Source organism: Poecilia mexicana, unplaced genomic scaffold (genome assembly GCF_051168715.1).
Source record: "Poecilia mexicana isolate PSO_F unplaced genomic scaffold, ASM5116871v1 scaffold_9, whole genome shotgun sequence".
Taxonomy (NCBI): Eukaryota; Metazoa; Chordata; class Actinopteri; order Cyprinodontiformes; family Poeciliidae; genus Poecilia; species Poecilia mexicana.
This window is the reverse complement of record NW_028263378.1, coordinates 17,940,737-17,966,679: the sequence shown is the minus strand read 5'-3', so window position 1 is coordinate 17,966,679 and position 25,943 is coordinate 17,940,737. Positions and strand designations below refer to the sequence as shown.

At 40.7% G+C, this 25,943-nt stretch overlaps 3 protein-coding genes and 1 non-coding gene across 5 annotated transcripts; 1 reads left to right on the top strand and 3 right to left on the bottom strand.

Annotated features, from left to right (window-relative positions):
• Positions 1-417: 417 nt before the first annotated feature.
• Positions 418-4,414, bottom strand: dimt1l (DIM1 dimethyladenosine transferase 1-like (S. cerevisiae)). The gene is made up of 12 exons (XM_014992870.2): positions 4,214-4,414; positions 3,388-3,461; positions 2,492-2,578; positions 1,905-1,966; positions 1,706-1,799; positions 1,577-1,626; positions 1,377-1,500; positions 1,194-1,286; positions 1,043-1,107; positions 910-973; positions 716-822; positions 418-619 (listed from the first exon to the last, which is right to left on the bottom strand). Exons 1-12 carry the CDS (start codon positions 4,269-4,271, stop codon positions 577-579), a joined length of 921 nt encoding a protein of 306 aa, XP_014848356.1. The 5' UTR covers positions 4,272-4,414; the 3' UTR covers positions 418-576.
• Positions 4,415-4,476: 62 nt separating this feature from the next.
• On the bottom strand, positions 4,477-7,561 carry cenph (centromere protein H). Of its 2 annotated transcripts, XM_014992873.2 has the most exons (11): positions 7,086-7,561; positions 6,287-6,396; positions 6,048-6,191; positions 5,914-5,969; positions 5,792-5,837; positions 5,627-5,695; positions 5,492-5,548; positions 5,330-5,393; positions 5,188-5,239; positions 4,729-4,889; positions 4,477-4,640 (listed from the first exon to the last, which is right to left on the bottom strand). In XM_014992873.2, exons 3-11 carry the CDS (start codon positions 6,155-6,157, stop codon positions 4,548-4,550), a joined length of 708 nt encoding a protein of 235 aa, XP_014848359.1. In that variant the 5' UTR covers positions 6,158-6,191; positions 6,287-6,396; positions 7,086-7,561; the 3' UTR covers positions 4,477-4,547. The 2 variants fall into 2 exon arrangements, with proteins under 2 accessions (XP_014848359.1, XP_014848358.1); XM_014992872.2 differs by lacking the exon at positions 6,287-6,396 and having other exon boundaries at positions 7,086-7,559.
• A 2,305-nt stretch (positions 7,562-9,866) lies between these two features.
• On the top strand, positions 9,867-25,733 carry LOC106921286 (junction-mediating and -regulatory protein-like). The gene is made up of 10 exons (XM_014992869.2): positions 9,867-11,164; positions 15,700-15,873; positions 19,324-19,474; positions 19,804-19,973; positions 20,057-20,222; positions 21,128-21,297; positions 21,512-21,595; positions 22,293-22,388; positions 22,468-23,011; positions 23,590-25,733. The coding sequence occupies exons 1-10, from the start codon at positions 10,397-10,399 to the stop codon at positions 23,895-23,897; spliced, it is 2,631 nt and encodes an 876-aa protein (XP_014848355.2). The 5' UTR covers positions 9,867-10,396; the 3' UTR covers positions 23,898-25,733.
• On the bottom strand, positions 17,363-17,434 carry trnaq-cug (transfer RNA glutamine (anticodon CUG)). Its single transcript has one exon. It is a non-coding gene; the product is annotated as a tRNA-Gln (tRNA).
• Positions 25,734-25,943: the final 210 nt, after the last annotated feature.

Sequence of the window (25,943 nt, the reverse complement as noted above, 5' to 3'; positions counted from 1 at the left end):
TAATTTTTTTTGTTCTTGAATGACTGATAAAAGGGGATAAAACCATTTTCTACCTTGATTCTAATTTTTGGTATTTTATTTAACATAAAAAAAATTACTATTTTCTACATTGTACTTTCACTTTTCTATATTTACCCAGATGATCGACACCAAGGAGCAAATCAAACTTCAGACTTTGAGAACCTGTGTGTGTTTGATCCTCATCTTTCTTTAAAATAATACAACTTCTTGTACATAATTTCTGGGAGCATAAAAAAACTGGTTTGATTAAAAAACGATGGCTGCAGATTTTATTTTAAAAACTTCACAATGAGGAAGGTGATGCATGTGGTTTCCATAACCGTCTACGAATTGCAGTCAGCTAACCACACACACACACCTCTTTTAAAATGAGGACAAAAAAAAGGAACCAATACATCCTTATACACGATTTTAATGGTGCTCAATATGAGCTGTTTGACCACATTATGTTTTTATGCAAACATTCACAGTTCTATGGCAAATCCATCCCTCATCTAGGGGAGGTCAGATCAGTCTGACTGTTTCCATCTCCATTCATAGTTCTGTCTCAGCTCTTCATGAAAAGTGGATTCCTGCAGAGTTGAATGCATGCAGCAGCCTGAGGATAAAAAAAAACAAAACAGAATTTAAAGATGAATTTTGGATTGTGTACTCAAAAGAAAAATCCAGTGCAGCTTTGGATCATGCAGCTTACACCATGAAGTCATCGATATCCATGGACCTGGCCCTCTTCTCGTTGAAATCCGCCTCCTGCAGAACGCTCTCGATCTTCTTGCTGATGCTGAAGTCAGCTGGGACTTCCTGTTAAGATGGAGGGAAGAGTTTTGAACCGGGTAAATTAATGAAACCAGATATCTTTACTGTTTTTTTTTTTGTTTTTTTACTCACCATGTTGTGTAAGGAGCAGTGGATCCTGTAGTTCTTCTCTAGCAGCTGTTCCACTGCGGTAGACCTGGTAAATGAAAACACCTGTTAGATCCTCCGCTCAGGGAAACCAGCTCAAGTTCGGGTTGTCGCTCACTTAAAAGCTGCACTGAGGGTTTTGTTCTTCCGTACGAAGGCGATTCTCACCAGACCGTCCCACTCCTGTTACATTCAGAAGAAACGGTTGCATTTATGACCAAATGTTTGTTTTTGTTCTTAAGGACCAACCAGAGGCAATAGGAGCTCACCTGGAAATTAACAGGAGGAGGAGGATTTTTTGGCTCAATCCTGACGACACTCGACTCAACTTTTGGCGGAGGACGGAAGTTATTTTTCCCCACCTGGGGAGGATCGACAGAGATTCTTCCAAATTTGCGTACATTGAATAATTGAAAAGCGTCGCCGTTGATCTGCAGAGTTCCCTAGCCGACCTTCATGAGGTGATCCACGCGCGCCAGCAGCTGTGTGTTGATGGACAGCCTGCAGTACAGCTTGTCTCCAGGCTGGGCAACCAGTCGCATCGCAAACTCTCTCTGGAACATTAGAACAGCACATCTGCACAAAACAACACGAAGAAGAACCTTAACACTAGACAGCTGCATCTCAGCTGGAAGCTTCCAGTCATCCTGACCTGAAGAACGGTCGGTGAAGCAGCAGCTTGAAGACGAACGGAGAAGAAATCTGCACAAGCAAGTAGCAAAAGTTAGACTGGGATAAGAATGAGGAAATCTGGATCATAAGCAGGAAATAAAGTACTGACCTGATAAGGCAAGTTAGCGACACAAACATCAAAGAAAGGAAGATCTGTCTTTAAGACGTCGCCGACTAATATCTGAAGTTTGTTCTGCAAGGGCCTGTCGAAAGAAACAAAGCTTCACTTTGTCTCGTAATGGTCATGAATCTGACGATTTCTACTCTACACAGAGCAGACTTCAGCACAGACTGCTGTCCTCACTCACGTGCACTGCACTCTTTTCTGGAGTTCAGCCACCAGCCTGCAGTCCAACTCACAGGCCACCACCTGCACAAGGAGGAAACCAGAGTAGGAATTTTATGGGCATGATGTTATAAACACAGAATCGCAACATAAAACCTTCAGCATGTCGGTCAAATCCGTTGAGTGCATAGCTAACAGTTCCACTATTGACAGCTTCCCACCTGAGCTCTCCTTAAAGGTTTAAAACATGTTGTGAAATACATTGGATGATGAACGGAAAAGTATTATGCGAGATGTTTTCTGAACTAACTCTTTGCTAAACTTTTTCACAACTCTCTACCTGACCCGTCTGCTGTGTTCCTCGGCCTTCTTGATGTCGTTTGTTCACTAAAACTCACCAACAAAACCTCAGAGGCCTTCACAGAACAGCTGGATTTATGCCGAGGCTAGATATAGTTTTTTAAGAAGAATATACAGACAGTCTGGAATCTGTATTGACAGCAAAAGCTTTACAGAACTAAAACAAAAAACATACTTTTAGTTGTGTATACGGCACATTACACATTCTCCATCCGAATGGAGAGGGAAAAAAACTCTAGAGATGCTCACCTTCTTTGCTTTTTCCAGCAGTTTTACCGTCATGTTACCCGTACCGGGTCCAACCTCCAGAACCACATCCGTTGGCCTGAGAGCAGCCTGGACAATAAGTTACATCATAAATCACCTCCAATCAATTACAAAAGAAGCATGTTTCTGAAGCCAGTTGAGCAGATCCATTTGCTTTAGGCTCAAACATTGCTATAGGGACACACTGGTACTAATGCTAGTCGCTGTCAAAATCAGAATAATCTCATAGTTGAGTAATGTACAGGCATGTATGTCTAAAAAATAATTCAAATAGTGTGAAAATTTTCAAAGGTTTTCTGGCAAACGGTTACATTGACTGTGGACTTCAGAAAACACAGTGGACAAACACCGGGAGAAGATGCGGCACCCCGAACCATCGCCGACCACGGAAACATCACACTGGATTTCAACCATCATTATGTCCCTTTCAACACTTCCTCCAGACGACAGCCTTTATTTTCATCTAAACATGAGACTTTGGACGACTGAACAATTGTCCAGTTCTGTTTCTTTTTAGCCCAAGTAAGAAACTAGTTGCAAATTTGTTGTGCGTAGCAGTCTGTGCCTTAGCAAAGATCCCTTAAACTCTTGAATGGATTTAAAGCTTCTTTAGGTCAGTCGTTTTTGACCAGGTGAAGTCAGACAAAGGGGGACATCAAGGAAATCATAAACTGACTTTCAATATGTCCTAATATACCTGAATTCACACAAGTATGCTTTTATAAGTCAGTTTTTAATATCCTTTGTCAGCCTAAGTTCTGCCTTCAATATTCAGATTTAGACAGACGTGTGGCTTCAATTCATTTTGCTCAGCAGCTGAAACACCCAACAGTAGAAGTGTGTGCTTTCCTTCCACCAGGCTGCTATGACACTCATACCTTCTCAATTATCCCATTGACGATCAACGGATTCTTCAAGATGTGCTGACCAATGCCAGTGTTGAACATGATCCCTGCAACAGACACCAAATATTTCTCATGAAGAACTCATCTGTCACACCAGGGTGTTTACATTTTTACTGACTCAAATTTTCAGAGGTCCCAGTCAGTTTTAGGGTGATGGATGGATATAAGGATGCACAGACCGACAGGTGAATGAAGGGAAGGACAGACTGTCCTTTGGATAAATGGGCAGATGGATGATGTGTGGATATAGAGATTGATATATGGACGGATAGACTATTACACATACAGATGGACAGAAAAATAAACGGAGCCAAGGATGTACAGGTGGACAGATTAAAGTTAGTATAATAGAAGGACACACTTGGAGAATGTAGGACAAAATAAGAGATGCTCAAACATCCGTGTGTACCCGGTTTGAACAATTTAACTTCAGTACCTTAGACATTTATTAGATTGTTAGTAGAGAACTCTGAGCTTTAAAACTGTCAAATGACATAAACTTCAGCTCCGGATTAGATGTGACAGAGTGTCCTCACAACATGACTGAACCCCTAAACGAAGAACCCGGCATCCCTCAAAAAATTAGGCAACATTTTAGTTAGTTTTGGCATCTATTATGATCATGTAAATATCACAATTAAAATTCTAGAAAGGAAACAACATGCCACATGTTGGTGTCCTCCAATAAAGTGACACAGATCTGTCCGCATCGACATAACCTCTCTGTTGCCTCAACAGCTGGCAGACCAATGTTTGCTAACATGCTAAAGCTAACAAGCTACTGCTCGGACAAACCTACCTTGGCTTTTAACATCTTGGTGCTGCCTGCTCTTCTTCTCCGCTTTGACCTTTGGCATTTCCTTCTTTAATTTTATTTAAAGAGCTTTAAAAATAAAATGTTTCTTGTTAATCCAAATTTCTAAATACTGACTAAATTTAAACTACACTCAGGCCACACGTGTCTTCCTTTCTTCTTCGACAGAATGGCTAAAAGTCCCGAAGCTCCTTGCTGCCCTCTAGTGGGAGCTCGTGTACACTGTTTAAAAAATAAGGAAGCCAAACGGGGTTTAATACAATTTTTATTAAATAACACAATACTAAAAACATATAACTGAGATAAATTAATGTTTGCTCTAGTCAGAGATAGGAAAGTCCTCCAGCGTCATTACAATTTCACGAAGGTTTGGCTCATCCAGCCAGTTAACTTTACACGCCAACAGGATGCCCTGAGGAGAGAAAGAAACAGATTTATAAACTAGATGTTAATGTTACTAATGAGCTGTTCAGATATTCTTTTTAGTGTGTGTAACTTACCCTGAGGACATTCTGTGCCATTATGGCCATCTTCTTATAAATCTCCAGGTTTTCTTGGCCTTTCTCCAGCACCGCTTTGTACTTTTCTGAGTCTGGATGCTCTTTGTTGGACAATAACTCCTGCGTCTCTTTCATTTTCTCATGCGTGAGTCGTTTAATCTCTACACACACAAATATAATTTAAAGTAAGCTATCAGCAACACAAATAAAACCTGCCAGAGAACTCCTGACAATTTTCTTTTCTCAGACTCAAATCTCTATTTTGGTAAAATCTTAAGTCACTGGTCATGATGCAAAACTTCAAATGAACCTCTTACGCAGGTATAATGCTGTAAATAACTGAACCTGTGAAAAACCACAGTTTGTAAAGATGGACGGCCAGATGGATAAACATAAGAATAAACAGATGCTTGAGTAAATTCATAAATGATGAATGAATAAATGGATGCCACAACATACCCAGTCTCTCCTTCTGTATTTCTGTAATTTCATCTTGAAGATTTCTGGTCTCCTATTGAAAAGCATGAAAAACTGAGGTATGAAATTCACTTTTTCAAGAAGTCTTCTTTGCCACACAACTATGACACAAGCCAAAACTTACCATCTGGAGCTGTTTTATCTGCGAACACAGAGCCATGCAGCGAGCACTCACAGCCTTCAGGTCCCTAAGAAAAGCAGATGTTTGTTACAAACAAAAACATCTGGGGGGGGGGGGGAGGGGAGTGAAACAGTAGCGATTCTGTCAAGTTACGAAGGTACTTACGTTGCATCCGGATCCGTCTGCTTCATTTTTTCTCCTATAGCATTCCACATCTGTATTCTGAGGAACAAAACGAAGACAAATCACCGTCAGAGGTTTGCTACAATTTAAAGCTGAACGCCGGAAGGTTAGTCTCACCTGTGCAGAGCCAGGCTGCTGTTGAAATGGACCGTCTTCACACGTTCAAGCTCCGAGATGCAGTCTGGCCTGAAATGTCGGCAGTTTTTAGTTTCCTCCTAACGTTGCATCTGATTTAACTTCTAGACAAAAATAAAAGAGGATTTTTTTTTTTCAAATACTCACAGCTCTCTTTCTGCCTGAGATGTGCTGCAGGGCCGCTTACTTTTTCCTAAGTTTCAAATCAGCTCTTTGTGAACTTGATAGCATAGCAATTCAGTAACACAGAAAAATGTCTTGTCGTATACCTGCGTTGAGCTGCACAGTCATCTCAAAACACTGGTTCGCCATCTGCTGCTTGATTCTGAAATTATTTGAAAAAGATCAGCAAGGTTTGAATTGAGCAAAATGTTGAAATATTAGGTAAGAAGAGGATACGAACCTCAGCATGTCTGCTGGTGAGGTGTCTTCCTGTGCTGGGTAATCCTCAGCAGCTGGACCCTCATTCTGGCCCACAGTCTCCACCATCTGATCTAAGCTGCTGTTGTCCATGTGCAAGACGTCAAACCAGCACCAACCCCAAAGACTGATTAAAAAATAAATAAAAAAAATCACCTGGATTTAAATCAGAGAATAGATTTCAAATCCATTTCTAGTAGAATCTGCTAGTAAACTACAAACCAGGTTGTGATTTTTAGTAGGATAATGATGCAAATGCTGCGGGCAAATCTGTCAATGCAGGAACGTTTTTCCCGACACAAACCTCAACCATGGCCAACTCAGTCTGTACACTGCAAAACATTTGAGCCGCATTTAGTTGAGTCTACTATCTTCCACTCTTTAAGTCACATAAATTTAGCGAGTTTTAGATTTTGAACCTAAATGTGTGAGTTTATGAAAGATAAACTTGTAGTAGTGAGTTGTGTTAACTTTCATTAGTTTTGTCAAACCTCCAAGCGTTGAATAAACTAGAGTTTTAAGGTTGGCACTTCAAAAAGTTGAAAGAACAATAAAAGGAGAGGGAACTATTTACCAGTGTGCTTAGCAGGATGGTTTTATATCCTGTGTTGCACCGTGAGATTGAAATACGTTACGTTGATATGACTCTTGTGTGTATTAAGGTATATTTTAATGCCAATGAGTTTGCAAAGCTTGAGGATAACGTCCTGTTCCTGTTTATTTGCAAAGAACTAATAAAAATCTTTAAAAATTGTCCTGTTCACACTAAATGTTTACAGCGTACAGAAAGCTTATCTACAAAATCTATATTACACACAATTTACCACTGGTTAAAAATTAGGGTTGGAGCTGCGTATGTTACGAATATCCTTTAAATAAAACAGACTAGTGCATCATGAAATGTTTGCATGTAACAATTCTCGAGAAATTTTCTGTCAGACATAAAAAAAAAGGGGGAACTATTCCCTGATATCTGAATATGACACGATTAACTATTGTTATTTTATCTTAAATATCTCACCTTAACTTTACAAGTATCCCGAGTTGACGTTTATAACAGTGCAAATCTCACTTCGGATTCATAATATGCCAAGCTATTATATTACAACTTCGGAATTAATAAGGTTTTACTGAAGTTATTTTAAGAATGTAATTACATAAAATTAAAAAACGGCTTGAAGCGAATGCTTGCTAGCTATGAATAATAGTTTGTCTTAGTTACTAACAAATCTTTGTCCGTCATAAATTCACAGTTAATGCATCGCAGATTCTGTTTGCCTGATGGCCCCTTCAAGGTCCGTCGGACGTATGAAAAATTCAACACTTTAACTATATCCTCCAACCATTTCTGCCCTAGTTTTTAGTCGGTGTTTATGATTGTAACATCATTCGTTTTATTTGCAATAATGCAAAAAATTTCACAGGTCTCCTTTTTCATATTTGTTACTTAATTCTAAAATTTCCGTGTTTACTTAAAGCAGCTTGCTGTTTGAATCCCGCCAGGAAGTGAGTGTTGTTTTGTTTGGTTTCTGATAAGTCTCGAGCAAATCTTACAGCGCCCTCTCCAGGACAGAGTACAGATTTCCTCATCTCCACATTCAAAACACTTCATCAGACCTTAGCTTGCATAACCCATATAATAACCCTCTTCGTGTTTAACACGGAAAGAGATGTCTAACAGCTGAGTGGTGAATCCAAGTAAACACTTGAACGTGTTTAAGTTTGGAATCCCTGCATCCCAAACCCACAGCCCTGCACCCGCTTCATACGAGAAGCGAATGTAACATTTTCGTGTCCCACTTTGTCTGAAACTGCCAACAGCACCTGCTCCACAGAGGTATTTGACTGTGGCACCACTCTCATTCCCTGTCCCAGCAACAGGGACGGTGTCCCTAAGGACATCATCCCTGCAGAGAAAAACACGACCAGTAACAAACAAACACTATTATTTAAGTCAAACCACCAAAAAATACCAATCTCTTATAACAATTTAAACATTATAAGGAACATAAAAAAGAAAAAGAAGATGTAAAAGAAAAAAAAAAACAGTTTTATCTCTCAGTCCACTCACCACACACATGCAAAAGAAAGATTCAAAGAAAAAGAAAGCCTTTTAATGTAAACCACACTGTTTAGATAAAAAAAAAATGAAAATGGGGGATCATTTGTCCCTCCACTTCACACTAATACATCTCTTTGTATTAGTCTATCACATAAGACATCACTAAAATATATAGAGGTTTGAAACCGGAACATGACAAAATGTAAAAGATGAAGAAGAGAAAATACAAAGCATAAAACAATATCAGAATTAAAGGCTAGAGAGATAAGACCACATGTTGTAAAATTAACCCATATCCAACTACTTTTTTTTTTTTTTTTGGACAAAGAAACATTTTTATATAGTTCAAAGAAATGATTTTAACATGATCACATAAAATAGCTGCACCAGTAGTACTGTTGCCTTGCAGCAAGTAGGTTCTAGGTTCAATTCCCACCCTGGGGTCTTTCTATATGGAGTTTGCATGTTCTCCCTGTGCATGTGTGGGTTCTGCCCTGTCCATCTCTATGTTGCCCTGCGATGGACTGGCAACCTGTCCAGGATGATCCCACCTCTCGCCCCTTGATAGCTGGAAATAGGCACCAGTGCCCCTCCCAGCCCCAATGAGATAAAGGTGTAAGAAAGTGGATGGATATGTGAAATATGCATCCGCTTTTTTTGCATTGTGTAACAATATCTTTAAAATGTTACAAAAAGTTGCAACTTCATCACTTTTTTAATGCTGAGTAATGGAGTTACTACAGATTGAACTCTTGGCTGTAGAAAACTGAAACAAATATACAGGAAAGCTACACCGTTTAAAAGGTTTGACATATAAAGATCGCTCTGCTGAAGGTTTTAGAGAATTACTGTCTGTTGGTGTTGCTACTTTGTTTATTGTTACCGACGCTTCCTCAGATGTTAAAAATACACGCTGATTCAGGAGGAGTGCATGCTGCAGACTCGATACAAAACTTGATGGAAAACTTCTTAGCCTTTTCAACAAAAAGCTGAATTGACTTCATATTTTAAAAGTTGAGATTAAAGTGGATTGTCTGTGATTGAATTTGTGCACGATTAGGTTGAACTGACTATATATGTCTACAGATTATTAGAGTTTAAAGGCTTTTAAATAAATTTAGTTATCTTTTCTTAAATATCTCTAAGTCATTGCATGCATTTTTCAGATATTTTAGTTCATGAGAACTTCATGCTCTCAGTATTATTAATATTAGTATTTGATGTTACAGTAATAAAGTCTAAGGGGCAATTCTTGTTACCTTAACAAGAATACAGAAAAAGAGAAAGTTTAACAAATGATAAACAACTTTATTAACATAAATTATTATTTTTTTATATATATATATATTATTTCTTTGGAGAGTCACTGAAGAACTCTCACTTAATGTTTTATGACTCAGTGTTGTTCCGACCCCAGTTAGGGAATATGATCCTCAAATCCAATACAGGACGTCAGCGCGTCTACGTGCACTGGATACGTCGAGATTCCATTGTTGCGTTCAAATGCTTCCTAAAGAAGCCGTCTTTAATTTTAAGACGTATACTGTCACTCAGATTTTTTTTAACTATAGCAACATATACAGAACAGGTGTATTTCTGATAAAAATTCAACAGAAAATCACTAACTTCTGGCTTGGTATTGTATGTGAACGAGCATTTTTTTTAACGTCAGTCCTCATTTCTGAGAGCACTTTAATGCAGCATCATTCTGTGCAAATAATGAGGAATAACTCGGACTTGCTGTCAGTTTGGAGAAGATGCTGGCCTTTCTGACAACGCAGTTTGACAAACGCATTCATCCTACTCATGCATGTCCTCGGCGTGGTGTTTTTGAACGATGTGCCCTTCTGCTTTAGCTCTCCGCTGGTGCTTTATGATAAGAAGGGAGGTCTGGAGCCGAGGGATTGAGGATAACGGGACGCAGCTCGGAGGCTGCGGCGGCTCTAACGTTGGACTGGTGGTAAACACAAATACACTGCCGCCTGTTGTTGCCGTGTGTCCGTGTATGGAGCTAAAAACAAGGCTAGCGGCTGCAGGAGGCTGAAATAGACAGGAAGACATCCGAGTTAGAGGCAGGTGGGCCAGAGATGGGAAATGACACCGCACTGCTCCAAATCCATCCGCCCAAACGAAGGAGGGTAGCCCCGCAGGAAAATAAGTACCCCCGGAGAGAAACGGTTAATTTTGTTTCAACATTGTAATGCTCTCCGTCTAACTGCGCTCCGGGTTTTCCGCAGTTTCTGGAAGTCTGTTTTAATTACTTGGCATAAATGTCCTTCACTATGGAGGATAATTTAGAGTCGGGATGGGTAGCAGTCCGCCCCAATGCGTTTGAGGAAAAGGAGAAGCACAAATTTGTTTTTATCGTCGCCTGGAATGAGGTGGAGGGGAAATTTGCCATTACGTGTCACGATAGGACGGTTCAGAGGAGAAGCTTCGGCAGGGACCCTCTGGCGGAACTGACCAGCCTGGATGGGGACAAAACAAGATGGCCTGAAAGTCCCACCAGGGATAAAGTGTCTCGGAGTCCAAGTAAAGGATGCAACCCTAAAACCAAGTCCGTCACAGCGACTAAACCGAGTCCAGTCAAGATTCCGACGGATGCGGAGATACTGGGAGAGGACGAGCTGTCCCCTTCATTGGACTCCCTGGAGCTGGAGGAGCTGGACAGCCTGAGCAGAGAGGACTGCAGCTGGGCAGGACTCTTCTCCTTCCAGGACCTGCGGGCGATCCACCTGCAGCTCTGCTCCGTGAACTCCGTCCTGGAGCCCTGCCTGCCGCTGTTTCCGGAGGAGCCAGCCGGGATGTGGACGGTCCTGTTCGGCCCGCCGGGGGTGTCGGAGACCGAAATGGACGAGCTGTGCCACGGCTTACAGGTGTACCTCGGCCATGCGCTCGATACGTGCGGATGGAAGATCCTGTCGCAAGTTCTGTTCACGGAGAACGACGACCCAGATGAGTACTATGAGAGTCTGAGTGAGCTGAGGCAGTCCGGATATGAAGAGGCTGTCAACCGGGCAACGAAACATCTGCAGGAGGTGAAAAAGTGTTTTTACTTTTACTGTATGTGACAGTAAAAGTAAAAGAAAAGTAAAAGAAGTTTTTATTTACATGACTTTTTTTTATTTACATGACTATACATACATATATATATATATATATATATATATATATATATATATATATATATATATATATATATATATATATATATATATATATATAAAGGCTTTTAAAAGTGAGATGGCGTCACGGTGACGTCATGGTGGTCATACCCAGTTCTGCGGGTTTACCCAATAAAGTGGCAAGGCAATCATATCAGTTAAGTATAAGATTATATATTTTTTATCATTATGGAAGATCCAGTCATAGCACCCTTTTTAGCAGTCTCCAATGAAATAAACGATTGATAAAAATAAAACACACATTAAAGTTAGTTTATGTACATATGATCTAGAAAGCTACTTCTAACACTAAGAAGTATGGACATTATATTGTCAATACTGAACTCATTAAAAAAAAATAGCTATTGACACCACATTACTTGCTACATTGTATTTGGACTCAGAAGTTGACATCTTATTAATTCAAGCTGGAAAGTTGAACTGAAAGGTTAGTTAGGTGGAAATCTGAGTGTGAAAGTTGGTTTCTTACCTACCTCGATCTCAAAATCAAACAAGGCAAGTTTAATTTAGTGAGTGCTTTGGTAAAAAAAAAAAAAAAGTTTATTTGCTCTTTTCACAAGTTTTGTCTGAAATTTGATGCACACACATTGCTGTTCTGTCTTTATTTAGTGAACAAGTTGGTATACACTGTTTGGAACGTACAAAATGCAATGAAAAAAGCATAATGTTACCAGTTTGTATTTCTTGTTGAAAACCCATAACTCTTCCCTCGTCCTCTTTCTGGCATTTCAGTTCAGACAAGGATTCTCAAAAGTGTTTCCAATACACTGCTTTTTGAGTACCTTCCAATGAAGGGCAGTGTACTTGAACAGTGAGTCCCTTTGGCTGTTTGAGCTTATTACCCACTCATCATAAATAGCTACTTTTTTCTAGCTTGCCTTTCACTGATACTAGACCTCCTTCAGAATACCACCAAATGTAGCTCGTGTCATTCCAGCAGTATTGTCTCCAAGCTCTGCTCAGGTATGCCCAGTCTCTGGACTCCAAAATTAGAGAGAACCAAACTGATTAAAGCCCAACAAGAAATATTATAATTACAACAACAGTATAAGTTTGAACTAAATACAGTAAAGTATGTGAGATTTAGAATAAACCTAACAAAAAGTGCCAGATTCACAGTGTAATGGATTGTGCGACTCAGCTGGACAGTCAGTAAGGGGAGATTTAGTAAAACTGGGCTGCACCTGTAAGCATGTCGGCTTTGAGATATTGCGCTCTCAGCGTGGCTGCTGCCGGCTGCTTACACAGCTGACAGAGTCAATAGCATTCACACACAGAAACCCGTGAACCACACACACACACACTACACATGAACAGAGAGGCACAATTAGTCCATTTCACTTTTCAGAACAAGCTTTTTGAAATAAAGTAGTCGTCTTCGGTGATGGAGCGTGTGATGCTGCTATTTCATTTAATAGTAGCATTTACAGTGATTGCAGTGTCCTGATCTGGATGATGGTTAACATGGTCAGCAATCATCCACAACATAAAGACCACTGGCAGGTGAAGTGAGTGACATTAATAATCTCTGGAAAGCACCACGCTCTGCTGTAAGACCCTGGATGTCTCTATGACTTTACTTCAATAACTTAAGTATTGTCGCTGACCCAGTCCCACCTATGACAGTTGCACGCCCTTGTGGCCCCCTGAATAACCCGGTCACCTGTAGCTCGCTCAATATGAAAACGGGTCCGAGCATCTGTCTCGTAAAACCTGAACGACTTTAGATAAAGAATCTCTGCAATACGTGTTGGAACAAGTCTGAAACGTGCACATGAACCTAAAGGTGGTTCTGCTATTATCATATTACCAGGTGACGTAGAGGTTCCCAAAAGCACTGGGACCACACTGGACACAGTATCTCTCTGTCAGGGTTGCTATGGGTTATTATGAAATTATACGTGGTGTTCATATTGTGCGGTTAAGTCCAAATGTGATTATCGTCTCACACACACACACACAAAAAAGAAAGAGTTATAAAAAGTGTACTTGGTCTTGTAAATAATAATTAAACAAGATTCAGTACATTTCGTGTAAGTCGTAACTTGTCAATCAGCTGTGTTGATTTTAACTTGTGTATTTAGCCTCTGTAGCCGCAGTCCGATCTGATTCTATCCAGAGTGGGTTTTTACTTAGCAAATGTCTCAGGGCTGGACTTCTCTCTATTGGTTGAGTATCTTTTTAGTCCGTTTTTCATTCCACTCATCTTGTTAATAATACTGTCGGTAACAGCACTCCTTAATAATCAGCATGTTCAGTAATTGTCACTTACCCTCAATGTCTGCTGGACTGCTGCGATCACTACATTTTTGTAAAAAAATAAAAAATAATATAATAATAAAAATGTTTTGTTCTGATATAATTACATTTTCTGCAAAACTGTAATTATCAAAAATAACAGATATAAAGTCTGAAAATAGACTTTGTCTCTGTTTTAAATAGAGATTAGGTCAACTTTTTTTTAAATTATTGAAATAACTTAATTTATATTTTAGATCATTGAGATGCAGCTGTATTATTGCTATCATGGTTTCTTTCTGCGTCTATGAGCTTTTATGAATTGTGTGCTAATATCTGTGAATAAGTTATAAAAATGATCAGAAATGATAAAATAGAAAAAAAAAGTCTTACATTGCTTAACATGGATCTTTAACACGACTAAAACCTGTCATTAAATAAAGATCTCATGTTCCTGACTCTGATTCTAACTGTGCTGCAGACAAAATATAAACTCCTGACCTGCTCAAGTTACATCCCAGCAGCTGCTGATTGATTAGCTGCTCTTAATATAAACAGACATTATATTTGTGCACACTGGCTTTCATTTTGTCTCTCTAATCAATGGAGGTTAATGCATTCTTGAGTGGTGGAGCCAGAACAGCGTGTCCTAAGAGAGATAAGGTGAGAGTTATTTATTTTACAGCATTGCAGTTCTTCTCCTTGTGTCGTGCAGCTGTTGCTAAAGAAAAGTGCATATTTATGAAAGTATGCTAATGTGCTCATCAAGGGCATTTTCTTTCTGCTCTACTTTTGGCATCAAAAAAGAGGCATTAAGATGCGATCCACGTCGTTTCACCCAGTCAACTTAGACACAGTGACGTAGAAAAATAATAATAAAAAAAATAACAAACAAACAAAAAAAAAACAGATAAAGCAGCAGATTTAGTCAGTTATTGACTGACAGGTTGTGATCAGGTCGTCAGTCCCCTGCAGCTCATCCACACAGTATAGCTGGTTGCCGTATAGCCGTGTTTCACACACACACACACACACACACACACACTCTGGATTATTGATCCCCTCACTCCATTTGGGGGCCAAGTTAATGGATGTTTTAGTGTTGCTGGTAACCAGCAGGCCTGTTCAGCCTTACAAATGTGTGTGTGCGTGCATTGATCTTTTTTTTTTTTCCCAGCAGCTCCAGATATGACTTTGCTTATTGAGCCTTTTACTCTGTATTAAAAGATTTCTATTATTTACAGCTACAGAGAAGCTTCACAGTGAAGTTAAATGCATGTCAATTAGAGCCGACTGTCCTTTGAATATGTTATATAGTCATTCTTTCTGCACACAGTCGATCATAGGATTTGGAAAAAAAGTGCTACAAACCTTGACCAACTGACATTTTGAACTGAATTTTGCTGCATTGCCACAATATGGACAAACAGACTTAAACTGAATAGAACTGCAACTACACTACGTTGTATTTATGTTTGCCCTCCATGCCATTCAGTCAAAAGGCACTTAAATCAAGCAAATACACCCAGCTGTTAACATGTGACAGACATAAACTTTAACAACTGCAACATAAATAAAATCCAGAAGTAAATTTAGCCAACAACTACCTAACATTTGCAGAATCAAGGATTTAGTATCACGACTTTGATCCATTTTCTCAGACCGAGAAAATGGATCACGTTCCACCAGTCGTCGAATCACTGCACTGACCTTTTCTCTGTAAAGGACAGAATTTAAGATATTATATTTGTTCTCTCAGGACTTGAATGGTCTTGTATCTGAATGCATGTCAAAGTTGCTGGTCAGATATGAAACATGCAGAGCCACCCAGAGACCCATTCACCCTGGAGCTGAACTAAACAATGGGAGGCTGTTTGCATCACAGAAGCATTACTGTTTACCCCTGAAGGTCAAAGAGTGCTTAATCATTCCTGTCATGTCTCAGCTTTTCAATTTAATGAAATTGAGTGATTTAATCAACGGTTTTAAGGTTCCTCTCTTCAACTGAGCAATAGATGTTTGGAAGGTGGTTTATTCTAAATCTCTGTTTGAGTTTTCATGTAAAGCACTTTGAATTGCCCATTGTATGTCTGGTACTGCACAAGTAACGCACACAGTTACTAATGAGTAAAACACTGTTTTTGATGCAGCTGCTTGACAAGCACAAATCCATGGACAGCATGGTGGAGCTGCTGGAGTTATATGAAGAAGAAGACCAGGCCTACGGAGGCCTGCTGGACGCTTCCACACAGCTGTACCAGTACCTGCTGCAGCCCTTCAGGGACATGAGGGAACTAGCAATGCTGCGCAGACAGCAGATAAAGGTGAACTTTAACAACTGGGATCCTGTTTGTTTATTTATTTATGCACTTTTGCAACTTTTCTGCTTTGGATTGTTGCAGCCTAATTTAATCTCAAAGTGGCGATGAGACGAAATGCTAAAAACAAAGCTAGTGTGGTGCAGAATGTGTTGAGGCGCTGTATTGCGTACATGTTAAAAGCTTTCCCACAGCATCATACTACCACTACCTTGAGTCGCTGTGGAGGTGACGTTACCCAGGCTGAAGCGCAATGTTAGTTTTGATTGTTGTCCAGTGTTATCTGACCGGAGCAGTTTATTGCATGTATTTGCTGTGTAACCTCTGTGACTTTCTTTCAAACAAAGGGATTCTTCTTGCCACTCTCCCCTGCTTGCTGCCTGAATTGTCCTTCTTGCTTGTCCTGTCGGTTTAGATAAGCGTTAGCAGCACGCTTAGAGTTGACATACTTTCCTTTTACAGACGATGGACTAAACTGTGCTCTGTGAGATGTTCAAACCTGGACATGTTTTATAATCTAACGGCGTCTTAAACTTGATCTGTGGCCAGTTTGTTGCTGTTTGTTCCCTAAGGATCTCTAACAAATCTCTGCTGGGTTTCACTGTACAACTGAACTTGTACGAAGAAGTAAAGACGCTCCTGTGAACCCTGTAAACTGATTAAACGCTGAGAGCTTAAGAGTTTTATTTAGGAGTGACACATTAAGGGCTCTGAATGCACAGGTTATTTGTCAAAAACTGAAAACCATGCATCATTTTCTTTCCAGGTCAGAACTACACACTGTCTTGTGTTGCCCGTTCATGCAAAATCTCAATAATATGCGTAGATGTTTGTGGTCGTATTCTTCTTCGATTCATATCTTTTACTCCCACATCACATTATTGTAGACATAACACTCAATTTCCACTACAATACCTTCAATAAATCATCCATCCATTCTGCAACATTGCTTTGAGGTTAGTCCATTTTTGCACTGTATTAGGAAGAGTGACAGGATGTGGCTTCGGTGACGTGCTGGAGTGGCTCTCCAGTTTCTTATAGTCGCAGAGAAACATAAATAAGTCATGTGTTGTGTGATCCTATGGGCTTACTGCAGGTCCAGCTTTATGCTGACCTCAGTAAAAATGTGTTGGAAATGAAAAGATGAAGAGCAAAGTTAAGCTTCCAGTTAAGGTCTTGTTTATTTCCAGCACCTTAGAGCGATATAGTGTAGCTTTTTTTTTCTAGTCAAATTTGAGAATTTTAACATATTTAACTCATATGAAGGATCGCTTCATCCAAGATGAACAAGAACAGATTCTCACAACAGACTTTTGATTAGCATTCATGTAGCTGGCCAAAGATAAAATTCAGCTGTGTGTTTGTCTATAGGAAACACTTCTTTACTAGTGAGCTGTTTTCACTGACCGACGCTCGTCCTTTCTACCTCCTTGATGTTACACTCTTTGTTTTTTCACTGCAGTGAACAGATCTTTACAAAGGTCACAAAATATGAAGGTCCCACTGAGATTTGAACTCGGATCGCTGGATTCAGAGTCCAGAGTGCTAACCATTACACCATGGAACCCCTCCTGGGGGAGGGGAGCTTTGAGTGAGGGTCGTACTTCAGGGTGTATTTATATCCCACAGTGTGTGTGAGCATGTTTAGGCTTTTACTGAAACACCTTTTTGGAGCATTTGCTCTTACATTTCAATTACTGTACAGGCGTCAGGCTAAAGTTAAGCCCAAAGTTATTCATACCCTTGGCTTGAATCAGATAGACAATCTGTCAAGGGAGATAAAGATTTGGGTGATGGCAGGGAGGCGTTCCAACAACCAAAACGTGGAGCTCATCCAGAGTGTTTGAAATATGACTTATTAGTAAAATGTAATATTTATTTTAGTTTTCTAAGTTGATGCTTCACTTGTTAGCATAATTTGCATTACAAATGGTAAACATTAGCCTCTTTTTGTGTTCCTTTAAAAAAGATCCTTAGCTTGTGAGATTTTTCATAAAACTGCCAAATCCAGCATCTTGAGAACTGAAAGGGGATAAACCAGGGCAACTTGCTGTACTGCACTCAGCCTTCCTGGTGTCTACTGAAGTTGACTCAGTAGCAATTCACCCCTTTGTTAATGTAATGAAACACCGCAAATGCCTCCAACATGAGGATGAGTCAACATCTTTCTTTTGTAAATTTTCAACACAATTTTAAAATAAATTCGTTTTTTTCTGCTCTTCCCCATTTAAATGTAAAGTTTAAGCCAAGTGTTGTTGTTGTTTTTTTTTCATTCAAACCATGAATTTGGATTGTAGTCTGCAGCTGATTGCACCTCAGAGCCATGTAGCTTAGCACAGGAAATATAAGTAATACATCAATACCAGCTTCTCATTTTGAAGCTGCTAATTCTTTATATTGCTTTTTGTAATTTGTTTTTTAGTAATGTACACAGGTGTGCAATATCTCAAGACATTCCTGCAGATTGCTCAGATGCCAGTAGACCTGATGGGACACAGCTCTAGGAAGTGAGACAGATTTAATATGAGACCCTGACATTAATACTTGTGATAGATGTGGTAATATCCTTCTGTTAAATAAATGTGCATTTGTTTCTAAGTGTTGCTATTCAGAGATGTGTTAATATTGGAGGCGTTAGGCTGAGCAAAGCCTATTAGCAACTTATTAGGCTTTAGCAGAAGCAAAAATTTTGAATCAAATTTTGAATTTTGCTCTAAATGTTGTGGTTGAACTGAAGAGACTAGCAACATCAAAACTCTGCAGAAACTCTTAAGGATTAATAGCAACAATATCCACAGATTTTTTTTTTTTTTTTTTTATCTTTCCAGCCTCTTAAGAGATTAAAAGTGAAATGATAAAGTTATTTTATAAAACCAATTCATCGCAGTCCAAGTGGATTTTGAATAAAATCAAGAGGTGGTGGAAACTTTTTGTTTAAGAAAACAGGAAAACCTAATGGCTTTGTTTCAAGTTGAATTTTTTTTTTTTTTACTCAAATGTCCAAACTGGGATGAATGTGACTCTGTTGAGCTAATCTCCGTCTGGTGTTAAATAAACTTCTTTTAAAGTAGATTTTTCTTTTTAATTTCATTAGTTTTTTTTTTTTTCACCTACACAGCTGCATAACTTGAATGTCAGTTTTAAGCTATTGGACTCATTAATATCGTTATCATTGAACCATGTTTTTTCACTCCGTTTTGTTCTCCGAAGGCAAATTTGACTGTCTTATAATTGTGCTGTTGATATATTACTTTACTTCTTTTGGTTACAATAAAAATTTCAGGTAATATTTTTAATATGAGTTCTGTAGCGCTTTATCTTTTATCTACACAGTCAAAAAGTTATTTTCGAAAAATATCTTAGCATGGCAGCTTAATGTTTGATGGGTTTTTTTCACTGAATACATTTTTCAATCTTTCACTGAGGGGGATAAATATGTTAAACCTCTTTCATTAGATTTCCATGGACAATGACTACTTGGGTCCCAGGCGGATTGAGGCACTGAAGAAGGAGGACACTGACTGGCAGAAGAAAGCTCAAGAGGCAGTCCTCAACATCCAGGAGTTCACTGTAAAATACTTTGAGATCACTGCCAGAGCCCAGAAAGGTAATACGAGGCGTTTCAGACAGACATGCAGTGAGAAGAATCAGGAGGAGACTTGTTGACCCAGTCTGTAATTTCACATTCACATATGTTCTGTATTATCTCTGTATTTTCAATATTCTTTAAGATACAGGCTTCGACCTACAAGAAGACAATAATTACCAAATGTGGCCAATAGATGTCTCTCTTTTGTCAAGCATGAAACACTCTTAAGACATTATTTACTCCAGTGATAAAAGCTGACTCGTCTGCTCTCTGGCTTCATTCACATGAGCATCATGTTAAACTCTTTAAAAGTTTCTGCCCTATCTCTGTTTCCTTTTTCTGCGCAGGAGTTTATGAGAGAATGAAGGTGGATCAGCGAAAATTTGGGAAGTCCTCTTGGACGGCGGCGGTGGAGCGCATGGAGAGGCTGCGCTACTCTGTGGCCAAGGAAACCCTGCAGCTTCAGAGGGCCCGGGAGATCTGCCTGGAGCAGAGGAAGCACACACTTCGAGAGGAGGTGTGCTGCGGTCAGCTCCGCGTGAGACGAAACGTGTTCATCTAGACGCGTTGACTTTTAAAATGTTCACCCGTCTCCTCTAGATGCAGAGCCTGTGTAGCGGAGAGGATGCGATGGCCCTCCTGGACCACATGGAGACACGGTACTACGAGCTCCAGCTCCAGCTGTATGACATTCAGGCTGAGATACTGCAGTGTGAGGAGCTGCTGCTCACTGCACAACTCGACAGCATCCGCAGACAGATGGCAGGTATGATTACTAGATTTGATTTTTTGTTGTTTTACTTGTGAAACAAGATTTAATTACCAGCTGATGTGCTGACAGAAAGTCAGAAAAACTTTTCTAATGAGTCAAATATAAAACTTTTTTTTTTTTTCCTTAACAGTTTTTGTATTTCACCACAAAATGACTAAAATGAGCCACATATTTCAAATCCTGAAACACTGAAATATTCAATTTACATAAAAAGTAAAAATTCTTTGATATGATACTTGAAGATTAGCCCAGGTGGACGGCATGTCAATCGGCAGTGAATAATAATAACGATGGCAATAATAATAATAATAATAAAAGTTTAAGCGGTATGCAAAAATAACAGTTCAGTATTCGAGTTTTAATGATTGTTGAACTAGATTATGTTCCCTTTTTTTAAACCCACATTATTAAACACAGAATTATTTTAAAACTCTAAAATAAGTTTGGTTTTATTTAGTTCTAAACTTAAAAAAGTGGGAAGTATAGAACTGAATGGAGATTTTGTTTATGAATAAATTAACACATTCAGGCATAGCCGATGCCTGAATGGGCTTGAAAATGATCACCGTTAAGGCTTATAAATATTAAAGTCAGACTGGTCATATTTGACCATGAGAAATGTTTTATAACCTTAAATGTTGTCACATCTTGTTATGTTACAAACTCAAATTTCCTTCCTGTGTTGGTCTTTCACCTGAACCTTTTGTGTTGCTTACATCAAATTTGTCTACAGATATAGTAAAACAAAATGGACGAAATATTTTGTAAAACACATTTCATTTCTGTCCAGATATGACTATGCTTGTGCTGTGTGTGTGTGTGTGTGTGTGTGTGTGTGTGTGTGTGTGTGTGCGTGTGTGTGTGTGTGTGTGTGTGTGTGTGTGTGTGTGTGCTTCCAGAGCGCCAGGATGAGGTGGTTTATTACGACACCTTTGAAAGCGCAGACGATATAATGCAGGACGATACTGGAGAGAAAGAAGAGCTGCGCAGACTGCAGGTCAGCGCTCGACAGCTTGAAGCCAGAAGGGGGCGCATCACCACCAAGCGCTCCTACCTGCGCAACAAAAGGGTGTGTATTCCTGAAACTCTCTTCTTTTTAATTCATGAAGTGAACCTTGAACTCCACATCTGTTAGCTTACATCGGCTTCCACTATGCAGATCTTACTCAAACCAGTATCACTTTATGTTTTAAATTGCAGAAAATGAAGAACGACTCAGTCAGTCTTTACCTTATTTGTGTAGGTGTTTTAATTTGGACCAGTTCATTGCCGTCTTTCTGCAGGAAATCTGTGTATCCAACCACACCCAGAAACAGCAGAGACGCCACACCGTCCTGAAGGACACATTCTCCCACCCTGTCTTACAGGTACAACTCTCTTAGAGTTATTTAGCACTTTTGGTGCTAAATAACCAAAAGTTATTTAGCACTTTTGGTGCTAAATAACTTTTAGCACCAAAAGTGCTAAATAACTTTTAGCACTTTTGCTAAATTTGTCAGTCAAATTGGTCAGGCTAATTTGACTGACCAAATTAGCCACATTTGTGGCTAATTTGGTCAGTCAGCGACTGACCAAATTAGCGATTTGGTCAGTCGCTAATTAGCCACAAATGTTTGTAATTTGAGTCTCTCTGTGTTTTGTTGTGCTGTTTAAATAAGCTAATACGCATCTAAAATTTTATTTAGGTCCCAAAGAATCACAAAAATCAACAACAAGAAGCAGTTTCTTTTGTTTAAATTATTGTCCACATTTTCTTTGGCGAGTAAACTCATATTTTCTTGTGAAGTGCAACATGTTTCTAAACTCTAGAGTGTTAATTAATCCTGATTTCACTGTTAACCAAGACGACTATGATATCCAGTTTGATTTCCTCCTGTTAAAGCTGGTTGATGTTTAAGGTTTTCAGGCAGGGGCTAAAGAATACACAGAAAAACAGAACTATGTAATATTCTTGTTTGCAATTGTAAAAAGATTTGAACAATTTATGAAATACATTTTTTTAAATTGTCACATTGTCTACATTATCAGTAGCCCATACATTTTCTAATCCTCAAAATATCCCAGCTTGGAAACGAGGAGGAGGAAGATGAAGAGCTGAAGAACAGCAGAGTAAGTCAGGAGAGGCAACGGACTCTGGACAGGCTGCGCTCCTTCAAACAGGTACTCACACCTTCATCTACAGGCTGCTTTTCATCAGCGCTTTTCTTACCGAGCTCTACCTGTTTGCGGCTCTGCCCAGCGGTACCCGGGCCAGGTGATTCTGAAGTCCACTCGTCTTCGAGCGTCCCACGGCAGACGGAGGGAGCGAGGCAGAGCAGCCGCCGAGCTCGGCGGCGTCAGCGGGAGGGACGAATGCGTGGACTCGGTCAGCGTCCAGACTCAGGACCGGCCGCTGTGCCTGAGCACCGGCGTGCAGACGGACCCCAGCGCCACCCTCACCACTCAGCCCGTCGCGACTCTCACGGCGCCCGTCCCTCCTCTGCCCGTCACCAGCCCCGCAGATTCGTCCTGCTCCCCCTGCTCCCTCTCCTCTCTGCTGGCGTCCCCCGTCTCCCCTCCTCCACCGCCGCCCCCGCCGCCTCCACCACCAGCGAAGGAGGAGTCCTCTCCGTCCGGCAGCGTGGGTCAATATCGCCAAATCGCTGAAGGGAGGAGCGTGGAGGAGGAGCTCATGCTGTCGCCACTCGGTCCGTTCATCCCTCGCTTTTTTGACAGCAGCCAGCTGGTGAGCGCGCGCAAGAAACTGAGGAAGACCCCAGAGTTTGACTCCCACAGCAGAAGAGGTAATGGTTAAGTTGGAGTCTGAAAGCTCTCTAACTACCAATCATATTTATGTCTGTAATGCACGAATATCTAAAAAATGTTTTCTCTTGCTTTCCAGCTGTGAGTGATCATTAATAGGAGGAGATACGTTTTTTTAGCGTCTCGTTTTAGCGATTTGTGCCAAATAAAACAGGACACTTTCTGTATTTTCCGTACAGGATGTCAGATCTTTTGAGATTTCCAAACAACATTTCCGAATCCAGCGTGTTTCATTCCAGTCCGAGGCTGAAAACTCTGGAAAGGATAAAACGGATACATTTTGCTTGTTCCTGGTTGTTGCGCTCACTTGCTCTCTTTCTGCCTGAATCAGCTGCAGGCATGTCTGAACTTAGCAAAACAAGTCAACTCCAAAGAGTATTGTTATGGAAGAGTTGGTAGCTCTTACATATGTTCAATGATTGGGAAAAGAAAATACGTTTGAGTTTCCCGCCATCTGCTCTCCGGTCAGTGCGAGTCAAGCTTAACGTTTTCTGAATCTGCTCACCAAGTGCGTCTCCAAGTTCACTAATCAGCCATGTTGCGTCTTTTCTGCCCTCAGTGAGCTCACCTATGGACGAAGTGCTCGCATCACTAAAGAGGGGAAGCTTCCACCTGAAGAAGGTCGACCAGCGCTCTCTGCCTCCTGTCAAGGGCGACGACGACCCCAACAGCATCCTGGCTCAGATACGCAAGGGGGTCAAACTCAGACGCGTCCCCTCGAAGGACAGAAAGGACCAGGGAGAGCTCCCCGCATCCACCGATCCGCTGACCAGGAGCATCCACGAGGCGCTGCGCCGCATCAAGGAGGCGTCGCCCGAGTCTGACTCGGACGACGACGGACTGACGGCCCCCGACTGGGAAAACTAGGGTTCAGATAAGACGGCCACAGAAAACTGCACACAAGACCACACTCAGACTGTTCTGCACTGTAGAGTTCAGCGTCGTACTGTAAACACACACGTTCACTCATCACCTGGCGATTAAGCCAACGCCAGGGTCACAGCCGCCGTCACCAAATGCTCCAGAGGCCTACGATCAGCTTTACTTTGGATTTTAACACAACATTCGCCATCATGACGGGGATGGTCTTGTTTTTATGGTTTTTACCTGTCGAATCACACTGAACGGTTGCCAGGTTTGTTGTTTTTTTTCATGTTTCTATCACTTGTACTGTCAGAGGTCTGCACCGTTAACACTTGACACCAACCCACTGAACTGACTGACACGCCGCGTACGGGACGTTCACAGAACTGAGAGGGGGTTTATTGCTGTGTTCATGCAGGGAGCTTCGTGAACGAGAGGCAGCGAGTGCAGGAAAAAAATATGTTAGGAGTGCGCAGGGTAATCTGGGGGCTTTACAGGAGATTTAAAAAATGAATACATGATTAGACAAAGACTCAGACTGGGATTACTGGATTTACTGTCCAGATTGGAAACCATTACTCCATCAAACATCACTTTCTTTTTTTTTGTTTTTGGACACTCTAAAAACTGCTGGGTGAAAATCGGCTCATCTTATTTTGCTGAACCGGTCCTGGGTTGTGGGTTAGTCGCGACATACTGGGTTAGGATTAACAGGGCTGTGAATGTTGCTACCAAAGAGCGGATTGAAAAGAATAAACAGTAAACTAGATTATTAAACAATTTAAGTCTGAATAAAAAGGACTTTGGCGGTTCTTTCACAACCGCTGGTGCCTGTCAACAATAAAAATCCAACCCCATGACGTCAAAGGACACTTGATTGACAATCAGTTAAGTTTGGATAAACCAAATCTATAGTCAGTACATAAAATGTTTCCTTTCTATTATATTTTCCATGTTATATCCCCTGCTAAATACTCAGGAACAAAGTTTATCTCAAGTTAAAAAGCTCTCTGGTGTAACGTTTTTACTGACTGAGGCGTAACAAACAGTCTGTGTCAATGATCTCTTCCGCTGTTACTTTCTGGGTTAAAAGCTAAAGATTCTGTGAACTGCTGCCCTATGTGAGTGGAAGTCATCAACACAACCCACTGACATTAACATTGTTATGCAGCGTAAATCATGCATTCACCATCTCGCCATTTCTTACTTTATTCTGCAGAAGAGACTCAGGGAAGTTTGTTCAGGTCGAACAAGAAAAACAGTGAGGCTCCTTCTAACCTAGCGGAGTGGGTCGCGTGTTCGGTTAAAAACGATCCGGCTTCAGTCCCAACAGCACAAACTCAGCATCCGGGGTAAAGAAAACAGCCCAGCAGTCTTTAGTCAGCATCAGCAAACCGCTTCGGCTGAGCCTGGTTCTCTGCTGTGGGATTGTCAGGCTGTTCGACGACTGCTGCTGCTGCTTTCGTAACTAAAATGATTTTGTTGGCAACGTCAGATTTTCCTCTAGTATTCCACTCTGGACTCCTCACCGGTGAGTTTTACTGTTCTCAGTCTCAGATCTGAGGCTGTTAACTTTGAGAAGGAAACGACTGAAGATGACGAGGGTCCTGATTAGTGGACGTGTTCTCTGTGTTGAGAAGTGAACATTTCTGCTGGTGATTCCCAAACTGTGTGTGTGTGCGTGTGTGTGTGTGTGTGTGTGTGTGTGTGTGTGTGTGTGTGTGCGTGTGTGTGTGTGTGTGTGTGTGTGTGTGTGTGTGTGTGTGTGTGCGTTTGTTTGTAATACCTTGTGGGGACAATTTTCCTGACATATGCTACGTTGTGGGGACCAATCGCTCCTCGTGGGGATCTGAGCCTGGTCCCCACGAGGGGAAACCCTGTTTTTGGGTCAGGGGTCAGAGTTAGGGCTAAGGTATGAATTGAGTTTTGGTTAGGGTTAGGGTTAGGTATGTGATGGTTAGGGTTAGGAAAAGGGTAAAGGTCAGGTTTAGGCTGTAGAAATTAGTAGAAATGAATGGAAGTCAATGGAAAGTCCCCACAAAGATAGCA

Bases quoted from the DNA above. Each gene is read 5' to 3' on its own strand.
- cenph (XM_014992873.2), bottom strand. From the start codon at position 6,157: ATGGACAACAGCAGCTTAGATCAGATGGTGGAGACTGTGGGCCAGAAT. The intron at 5,838-5,913 runs GTATACGACAAG...TTTGAAACTTAG, and splicing joins GACTGTGCAGCTCAACGCAG to GAAAAAGTAAGCGGCCCTGC. The intron at 4,641-4,728 runs GTAAGTTACACA...TTCTCTCCTCAG, and splicing joins TGGCACAGAATGTCCTCAGG to GGCATCCTGTTGGCGTGTAA.
- LOC106921286 (XM_014992869.2), top strand. From the start codon at position 10,397: ATGTCCTTCACTATGGAGGATAATTTAGAGTCGGGATGGGTAGCAGTC. The intron at 19,475-19,803 runs GTAATACGAGGC...TTTTCTGCGCAG, and splicing joins CACTGCCAGAGCCCAGAAAG to GAGTTTATGAGAGAATGAAG. The intron at 20,223-21,127 runs GTATGATTACTA...GTGTGCTTCCAG, and splicing joins CATCCGCAGACAGATGGCAG to AGCGCCAGGATGAGGTGGTT.
- dimt1l (XM_014992870.2), bottom strand. From the start codon at position 4,271: ATGCCAAAGGTCAAAGCGGAGAAGAAGAGCAGGCAGCACCAAGATGTT. The intron at 1,501-1,576 runs GTCAGGATGACT...TGTTTTGTGCAG, and splicing joins CTTCACCGACCGTTCTTCAG to ATGTGCTGTTCTAATGTTCC. The intron at 974-1,042 runs GTGAGCGACAAC...TTCATTTACCAG, and splicing joins ACCCTCAGTGCAGCTTTTAA to GTCTACCGCAGTGGAACAGC.